Consider the following 8,879-nt stretch of genomic DNA (forward strand, 5'->3'; position numbering starts at 1 on the left):
TCCTATCTCAGGATGACAACAACCAAAACAGTATAAAAGCTGGAGCTATGACTATGAAGAGAACACAAGCTTCCCTCCAGAGTCTCACTGTCAGATATCAAGAAAGATGCACTTTTCCAAGATTTTCCTCGTTGCGGCTGCCACGCTTGCTGCCGCCCACCCCGGCGAAGTCCACGATGCCCACGCCGTCAAGCGGGAGATTCGTGCTCGCGATGCGTACGCCGTTGCAGCCAAGCGTGCACTAGATGCTTGTGCTAGCACCACGGAGGCACAACAGCTGAACCAGCGCAATGTCGCTCGTCGTGCTCGCACTGCCCGCCAGCTGCGCCAGAGCAAGGGAATCACGACTAGTAAGTGACCTCGACACTTCATAATGTTCCCGCTGACAATTAAGATGCTCACAAGTGGCGTCGTGATCTGGCTGCTCTCGAGAAGTGGGAAGCCATCAACCATAACAAGACCAATGTCCTCGACTACTCATCCAACACGCCCGAATCAGTTATTTTTGGCGGTAACACCAGCGCCATCCTGACCCCTACCATTACCGACGGGCCATACTACGTCTGGGGAGAGATCCTGCGCCAGAATGTCAAGGAGGAGAAGTACTGCGACGGTGTCGACATCACCCTTGAGGTGCAGTACATTGACGTCAACACCTGCCGGCCTGTGAAGGGCGCTGTGGTCGATATCTGGAACGCCAATGCCACCGGTGTCTACAGGTATGACTCCACCGACCAGAAGATGGGCTCTGCTGACCTGACAGTGGCATCTCTACCTCTGGCAACTACGCTGCTGACGGCTGGGACTCAACCTACCTCCGCGGTATCCAGCAGACCGACGACGACGGCGTCGTTACGTTTGACACCATCTTCCCCGGCCACTACGACGGACGCGCCACCCACACTCATCTCCTGACGCATCTCAACGCCACCATGAACGCCAATGGCACCCTGGAAGTCGGCACCAGCAGCATCGCCCATATCGGCCAGCTCTTCTGGAACGAGGTCCTTCGCTCCGCCGTCGAGGATACCTCACCGTACAACACCAACACCCAGGCCATCACCACCAACGCGGACGACATGTGGAGTGTTCTGCAGGCGTCGGATGAGTACGATCCCTTCCCCGAGTACCTGTACCTGGGTGACGGATTGGAGGATGGTCTCTTCGCGTGGATCCAGATCGGTATCAATGCATCGGCCGACTACACTGACAACTCGTACTACAGCATTGCCGCGTACTATGAGGAGGACGGCGGACACCAGAACACCGCCAGCTCGGCCTTTGGCGGCTCTGGTGGCGGCAATATGAACGGTACGATGCCTTCGGGGGCTGCTCCTTCTGGTGCGATGCCTTCTGGCGCTACTCCGTCTTCCAGTGCATAAATCACTTTAGATTGGTCTGGGGACAAGTTGCTGAGGTAGACCGGATGAAACAGACTGGCATGTGTGTATCTCCTTGTACGCTAGTGATAAGGAATTTCAACGTGGTGCTCTGCCTGCTTGTACCTGCAAAACCAAATCATCGAATATGTTTATTCAGGAGGCCACCGAATGTCCTTCCATGGCCTTCCGTTGGTGGACTTGGCCAGATCCTCCATAGTCTTCCACTTCCAGGTCTTCTCGTGCATGTTGACCAACTCATTATCACATCCCAGCCCCGACGAAGTATGATTGATTTTATTCTCCCCCATCAAGAAACGCAGATACCCCGCAGGGTCATTCGATATCTTCCCCGTCGTTTCCTCCTTGTACTTCATCAGATCAACCTCGGTGATCTCAATCGGTCCCGCCCCGGCAGCCTCCATAACCTTCGCAATCTCCTCAATCGATCGCGTATCACCGCCAATGTGCACCACATCCGGAATACTCATCAACGGCATCGCCGCCAAAGACGCCACCGTCCTCCCTACATCCTCCAATGCAGTAAACGACACCAACGACTTTGCACTCCCCACGCTCTCATACTTGCCCCGTACGGTGTCAAGCCCAAACCACGGCCCGATACTATCCTCCAGAAACAAGCCGCAGAACACCCGGCAAACCTTCACCTGCGGGATGAGCCGTCCCGCAAGTTCGAAATGCCTTTTCTTCTGGTCCCATTCTCCATGCGGAAAATCATGAACGTAATGGTCCACCCCGAACTCGGAGGGAAAGTAGACCTGGACCCCGGTTGAGGGTAACGCGCGGAGCAGCTTCTCTTTGAAAGCGTGGCCGGATGCGCCGACTGTGTTGACAAGCACGTCGACGCCTTCCAGCGCCGCGGGAAGATTGTCCTCGTCGTATTTGCGGACTGTCATCGTTGCGCCGAGATCTTCTGGAGCTGGAGGGACGGGTGGGTTGTCATGTCTGGATAAGAGGATTATCTCCGAGAAGTAGGCATGAAAGGGGGGAGACAGGAAGGCTGAAATGACGTGACTGCCTAGGTGCCCTGTGGCGCCTGCAATGGCTACCACGGGGCGGTTGGTGATGGGCGGTGTCGATGGCATGAGTTGATCTGCTTTCCAAGCTGCTTGGTCTACTTGAATGAAAGCTTTGGTATCGATATCTTTGTTGTTCAGTCCTCTCGTCTTATACTTTGCCGGAAGGTCATGATTTGCTGGGCTGACGTCAGTACATAGCATTACCCGCACATTTCCAAACACAACAAACGGCACAAATAGACCTGATCCAATGAGAGCCCTCAATTGTTGTTGTTTGCTAGAGGCACAAACAGATCAAACTGCTGATATGGTTAGATTGGAGCATGTTTGGACTCGACGGAATGCTTCCGTCTGCAGGGATTGGGTGATCGAGCCGGGTCATTAGTGGGCCCTTGTACGGCTTTCTGAGTCCTGATAGACGCTTTCAATCTGATTCGTTATTCTGTTAGAGGCCCAAAGTTTTCCAGTACCTGTACATGCCGAGTTCAAGTGCCGAAGACTTGCGTTGGCCCAACCTGTTCAGAACTGGAGATGCTACACCAGTAGGCTGATGAGTACGAAAATGCACCCTTTTCAGCCTAGCGATATTAGTATGTTGACAAAAGCTTCCTCGAGGAGCTTTCGAATGTCCTCGTGTAGATTGTAAGCTATTGATTGTCTACTAGAGAGCTGAACAGCCTATGTACTATTGACTACCACAAAATGACTGGCTTGATCGTCTCCCCGGACTGCATATCACGGATCGCCAGCTCAAAGTTCTCTGCTTTGTAGTATTTGACAATCTTGTGCAGAGGCAGACTTCCGTCTCGCACCCATTTAACCATCTTAGGCACATACTCCTTTGGATTCACGTCTCCCTCCACCACACCCATATACTGCTTCCCTGCTGCCATGAACTCGTGAATCGGGAGTGTCAGCGTTCCTGTCTCCGGCGCCGTTCCAACTTGCAAAATCTTCCCCTTGAATGAAGCCATCCTGACACCTTGGGCAATCAGCGCCGGCACACCAGTCGTGTCCAGCACGATGTTCACACCGAGGTTGTTCGTCGCGGCCAGAACAGCATCTGATACACTCTGCGGGTCCCCCGTCGTATCAACCTGTACGACATGCGTAGCACCTAGCTCCTTCGCCAGCTCCAGCCGGGAAGCATGTCGCTCAATACCGATGATCTGTGCACAACCTGCAATCTTCGCGCCCATAACGGCACTCAACCCGACACCTCCCAGACCCAAGACGGCCACCCGGTCTTTCGGCGTAGCTCTTGCGGCATTGATTATCGCCCCACTCCCGGTCTGAATCCCACAGCCCAGAGGCGACAGCAACTGTAGCTCCGACTTGGTCTCGACCACCCCACGGACATTAACCACTGAATCTTCGCGGACGATCGAGTAGCTCGCAAAACTTGACTGGCCGAAGAATCGTCCGTAGATGCCCGGTTCCGTCGCGGTGGATGCCGATGCCGATGCCGACGCCTCCTCGCTGAAGACAAGGTTATCCAGTTCCACCTCGAAGTTTATCGCGTTGAAGTTGGCACAGTGCGCGGGGTGCCCTCGCTCGCATGGCTCACAGGTCTTGCACGAGGAGAAAGACAGGATGACCGGGTCGCCGACTTGGGCGACGTGTGTCCCTGCGCCTACTTCTCGGACGTATCCGGCACCTGTTGTTCACTTAGCTGGTGCGCTGGTCCTAGAGGGGATAGTATACCTTCATGACCCATGATCCGGGGATAGTGTACGCCGAATCCACTCTCAGCGCCTGCAAAATGCAGGTCGGTCTGGCATATTCCGGATGCGACGATCTCAACTAGGAGTTCTTTTTCTTTCAAAGGACGGAGAGTGATGTCCTTGAGCTTCCATCCTCCTGTCTTGTAGGAGCCGTAGGAGACGATACCTCGTTTGCGCGGCGTGGGTTGATTGCTTGTCATTTTGCCCTGGCAGTAGAACCGGATAGAAATACTTCTGTGCCTTCCTGAGGTTCGCAATAGGAGTACTTAAACCCCGGATATTGATGGGGATGGTGGAGGTTCCCCACCCCCATCCCGACTCCGACTGCCGACCCTGATCGAGGGGATCCACACACGATCTATCGCGGGGTATGAGTTATCACATGTACGGTCGAAGACAAGTCGATGATTAATCTCATGTTCCATATTAATACAGCTTGCCATGATATTGAAGCCTATCGGGTGAATGCTTGGCCTTCATCCGTGGATTTGGGTCAAGCCCCAGCTAACTTTAACATCAACTCCAACAAGGCTGTCACTAACTGGCGAAAAGCAAGAGCACACCAAGCAGGCTAGTATCATCATGGTTGTTGGCCAAGGGACGATACAAGCTGCCTAGGCTTGATGCTGGCAAGCAGGAAATGACTGGAGGTGTTCCAACATATTAGAGATAGTCTTGGTCTACTCAGCCCTCCTGATCAGCACCTTCGTGGACAAGGCTGGCCAACCATTACGGATGCCATTTGCTTAGCAGGAGTATCCTAAATTATGCAGGAGTTGACCACACGGGGCCACGCGATCAGCCGCTCAGTATTTATTAGGAGCGGGGGCTCAATGGCAGGCCTTCTTCCGAACGGCCAGCAGCGCCAGTCAATTCGGGATAATGACTGCAAAAGGCCTCTACAATCCTCGCAATACAAGCATCCTCATTCTCCCCTGCTGCTCCCTTTTCATCAACGCAGCACAGGCAACAACAGCTACGCTCACCGAGTCCCCGGCCTATGCGTCGAAACGACCCTGCGCAAAGAGCTGCTTCTACTGGGGCTCCTCCACGCAAGGCGGCGCCGATTTCCTTGCAGAGGGGATCGGCTGCGCAGTCGATCCCTTCGAGAACGAATGTATCTGTCGCTCGGATCTCCAGCAAACCGCCGACTCGTTCCTTCACAAATGCGGCGTGAATGCCATCGATGTTTCCAGCGCCATCAGGATATACGACGATTATTGTACGAGTAACGGGTACATGAGGTCCCCATGAAGCCCAGGGTCATGACGGCTTTGTCTAAGAATGAGGAATGCCAAACCTGTTCGATGACATAGTGAAGGTCAAATATATATAATATGTCCGTGGAGGCTGGCAAAGTATAGCTTGGCCCACAGACTGGTTTAACTTGTAGAATAGAAAGACCGGTAAAGTTAACTCCCAATTGAGGATCGAATTCTACGCATCAAAGCATCTTCAGTATGGTCTCAGGACTCAGGACGCACTCTGACTCTTCATGCCTTGCCTTAAAGGCTTTAATATCCGGAATCCAAAGCGGATGAGTAAGCAATGACCAATCAATCACATGACTCCTCCATCGTCATCACCGACGCGTCCGTATGGCCTCATCGCTTCAATCCACAATTGATGCTAATTGATGCGGGCAAAATGGACTCTTAGGCGCGTCCAGCGCAGTCTGCCTGGGATTAGCGCTGCCAGGGCAGTCAGACCCTCGTACTATTCTCTGGGCCCTCGATCCTTTCACTCCATCCGCTCCACATCAGGAAAAAGATCACATCATGTAGCCCCATTTCAGAGGCGTGGCGTGTTTACATCTGCCATTCCACCTGTCCTGATACCGCCTGTAATCTTTATTACCCTGCTACTAGGTTTATGGACATGGAAATGTTTCTGGATCGTCGTCATGCAGGACAAGCTCTTGTATATCTCATGGCTGCCGCCGTTCGCCCGTTCGGAGCAGATATCCGACTACGCAGGCGAATGCAAGCCCGTCCGGTGGGAAGAAAAGCGCATTCGAAGTTCGGACGGGACCAAGTTGGCCGTTTGTGAGGGGTGGATGCCAGCTACCCCTCGGAGCGTGACCCAGAAGCCACATGCGCAGGCACGGAAAAAGCTAGTGGTGATCTGCTACTTCCAAGGGAACGGCGGCTCGACTCCCATGCGTCTGCCGCTCTTGTCGCAGTTCCTGCGGACTATCAACCCGCCAACACCGTCGTCTGAGGTGGACTACCTCGTCGTCGCGTTGTCGTATCGCGGGTACTGGAAGTCCTCTGGTCGCGCGAGCCAGATCGGGATCGAGCTCGACGCGGTCGCCTTTCTGCAGTGGGTAGCGGAGACTTACGGTGCCCCTGATAGGGATGTGCGGATGGTGCTCTGGGGCCATAGTTTGGGTACGGCGATTGCTAGCTCTGCGGCTGCGACGTACCTGGCTCGGCAGTTAAGTTCTCCGCGCGTTCCCGTCTCCGGGATGATACTGGAAGCACCGATGTCGAGCACGAAGGATATGCTGATCAGTCTGTATCCGCAAAAGTGGCTGCCGTATCGGTACTTGTGGCCGTTTCTGTGGAATAATTGGAGCAGTGCAGTAGCGCTGGAGCGGATGGCGCGGTGGCGGGATCAAGATCGTGATCCGCGGGGGCACGAGTACGAGCATGAGATCCCGCCGATTCTGCTGCTCTCGGCTGAGAATGACGAAGTCATCCCGGCATATGCGGCTGCGGAGCTGGAGCAAGAGGGCAGGAGACTTGGACTGAAGGTGGACAGATTGGATGTCTCTGGGGCCATGCACACGGAGATACCCGTCAAAGCGGCCGGGAGGCAGGCCATGATTGATTTTATAAAGAAATGTACCACTTCGTAGAGAGGGAAGAGGCAGACGATTAACTCTTGATTCTTCATATTACCTATAGCAAGTTAAAGGATACTTCCCATTTACTAGTCACTGCATAACCCGTAATAGCCGACATCTCCAATAAACCTAGCACTGAAACTTTCTGCGAACCCTTTAATGAACCTATCTATTAGACAAACACGCCAGAAAACCAACTGTAATATTAATAACATAGGACGGACTACCCGGCAGCCCCCATCTACTCATTCAGGAGAAGAAACAGAATTGAGGACATGCAGCCGCTGCCGGAGATTAGATTGCAGCGTCCTCGCCTCCAGCATTGCCGCCCGCGCGACCATCATCACACAGGATCCCGGGCCAGCATCCGGCTCCCAAGGCCAGGATTGCTCTCCCCGGCCCACAGCCGGCATACTCAACGCGAGACGTCGGAGCGCGGCCTCGAGATTGCCCAGCAGCTGCGAACTCACGCAAGCGAGTAGCGCCATGGAGGATGTCATGGGGGTGGAGAAACAACCGATCTGGAAGCGCAGCGGTTGCATCACATTCCCATTCCCATTTCCTGCTGGAGACACAGGGGCGACTGCGACTGCGGACGGGCTGGATAGGGCTATGTTGTAGAGGTGGAGGAGGCGAAGGTAGCAGGAGAGGATCAGCAGGGAGGTAGCACCGTCTGGTGAGGATCGAGAGGCCACAGGGAAGGGGTAGTCGAAGTCTGCGCGTGGGCAGGGGGGTTTGGGATGCTGAAGCGATTTATTATTATTATCAATATCATTATGGGTAGGAACAGGGGAGAGAATGTCGGCCAGGGATTGGGTGACGGCAAGGATCTGGTCGATGGTGATGGTTGGGGGCGGATCCACCACGGAGTCCGATTGCGCTCCGGCAGCGGCTGTTGCCGTTGCTGCTGCCAGTTGACAGAAATACTCGTTCAGCGTCATGCTCAGCTCGGACAGCCGGTAGAAGTTGACGTCGGATGCTACCAGCAGGGGCGATGTCGACGTCGAGACGGATGATGACGACGACGACGACGACGACGACGACGACGACAAAGATGAAGATGAAGATAAAGAGAATGTCGTTATGGCGGCGGTTGGCTGGAAGGTTTCTCCAAGCGGCAAGGAGGAAGAGTGGGGTTTGGGGGCGGAGGAATGGGGCTGCATGGGCAGATGGAGCCAGTCAGGCGCCATATACAGGTAGCCACTGTTCAACGGAGATCTGCAGCCGAACGAGAGGAGAGGCTCATCCGGATTAGGCTCAGGAAACGGAGAGAGGGAGACTGTGGCCCCAGCTGCAGTGAGTACCTAGCCGACTATCCGTTCTGCATTTAACCTCGTGGGATACATACCCTGGTCATCGTTACTGCTGGCCATTGGACACTCGGATGCAACCCCATCGAACAGTCCATCTAGCTCCGACAGATATCCTCTCGGCGGATCGTTCGCTGATTGGTCATCTTGCTGTCGAGGAGACTTCACTGAGGAAGAGACTGTACTGCCCTTGGAGGGAGACGGTGGCTTGCTGCGAGACTTGCGACGAGTGCTGGGCCTCCCCGGCCGTAGAGGAGGCTCGAAAACACATTCGACTTGGGCGTTCTCGCAGCGTGCGCAGGGCTGGCCGGGGACGAGACTGCGGTGGCAGCGCAGCTTCTGCTGGTGGCATCGATTGCAGGCCAAGCGGGTGACAGGTTGAGCAGATCGGGCGGAGGAAGCGTTCATGGTGCCTGTGCCTCGAGGGTATCCTGAACTGGCTGGGTGGACAGGCAATGTCTTTCTCCTTCTGCTCTATGTCCTTGTGGTAGTTATATACACTGACCCACGATGGATCTACGTCATTCTAGATATCAAATACATGGTCGCTATGTGGCCTCATTCTGCAGCTTACATGC

At 54.5% G+C, this 8,879-nt stretch overlaps 5 protein-coding genes across 5 annotated transcripts; 2 read left to right on the top strand and 3 right to left on the bottom strand.

Moving 5' to 3' along the window:
- Nucleotides 1-106: 106 nt before the first annotated feature.
- On the top strand, nucleotides 107-1,382 carry Aud_002526 (intradiol ring-cleavage dioxygenase; the record flags this gene model as incomplete). Its single annotated transcript, XM_043287492.1, has 3 exons — nucleotides 107-350; nucleotides 395-719; nucleotides 764-1,382. 3 exons carry the CDS (start codon nucleotides 107-109, stop codon nucleotides 1,380-1,382), a joined length of 1,188 nt encoding a protein of 395 aa, XP_043143427.1.
- A 149-nt stretch (nucleotides 1,383-1,531) lies between these two features.
- Aud_002527 (isoflavone reductase family protein) lies at nucleotides 1,532-2,485 on the bottom strand (the record flags this gene model as incomplete). The annotated part of the gene is made up of 1 exon (XM_043287493.1): nucleotides 1,532-2,485. The coding sequence occupies one exon, from the start codon at nucleotides 2,483-2,485 to the stop codon at nucleotides 1,532-1,534; it is 954 nt and encodes a 317-aa protein (XP_043143428.1).
- Nucleotides 2,486-3,111: 626 nt separating this feature from the next.
- On the bottom strand, nucleotides 3,112-4,343 carry Aud_002528 (NAD(P)-dependent alcohol dehydrogenase; the record flags this gene model as incomplete). Its single annotated transcript, XM_043287494.1, has 2 exons — nucleotides 3,112-4,076; nucleotides 4,124-4,343. 2 exons carry the CDS (start codon nucleotides 4,341-4,343, stop codon nucleotides 3,112-3,114), a joined length of 1,185 nt encoding a protein of 394 aa, XP_043143429.1.
- Nucleotides 4,344-5,025: 682 nt separating this feature from the next.
- Nucleotides 5,026-7,003, top strand: Aud_002529 (alpha/beta hydrolase family protein; the record flags this gene model as incomplete). Its single annotated transcript, XM_043287495.1, has 2 exons — nucleotides 5,026-5,365; nucleotides 6,012-7,003. 2 exons carry the CDS (start codon nucleotides 5,026-5,028, stop codon nucleotides 7,001-7,003), a joined length of 1,332 nt encoding a protein of 443 aa, XP_043143430.1.
- A 233-nt stretch (nucleotides 7,004-7,236) lies between these two features.
- Nucleotides 7,237-8,709, bottom strand: Aud_002530 (Zn(II)2Cys6 transcription factor domain-containing protein; the record flags this gene model as incomplete). Its single annotated transcript, XM_043287496.1, has 2 exons — nucleotides 7,237-8,282; nucleotides 8,340-8,709. The coding sequence occupies 2 exons, from the start codon at nucleotides 8,707-8,709 to the stop codon at nucleotides 7,237-7,239; spliced, it is 1,416 nt and encodes a 471-aa protein (XP_043143431.1).
- Nucleotides 8,710-8,879: the final 170 nt, after the last annotated feature.

Source organism: Aspergillus udagawae (assembly GCF_001078395.1).
Source record: "Aspergillus udagawae IFM 46973 DNA, scaffold_2, whole genome shotgun sequence".
NCBI classification, from domain to species: Eukaryota; Fungi; Ascomycota; class Eurotiomycetes; order Eurotiales; family Aspergillaceae; genus Aspergillus; species Aspergillus udagawae.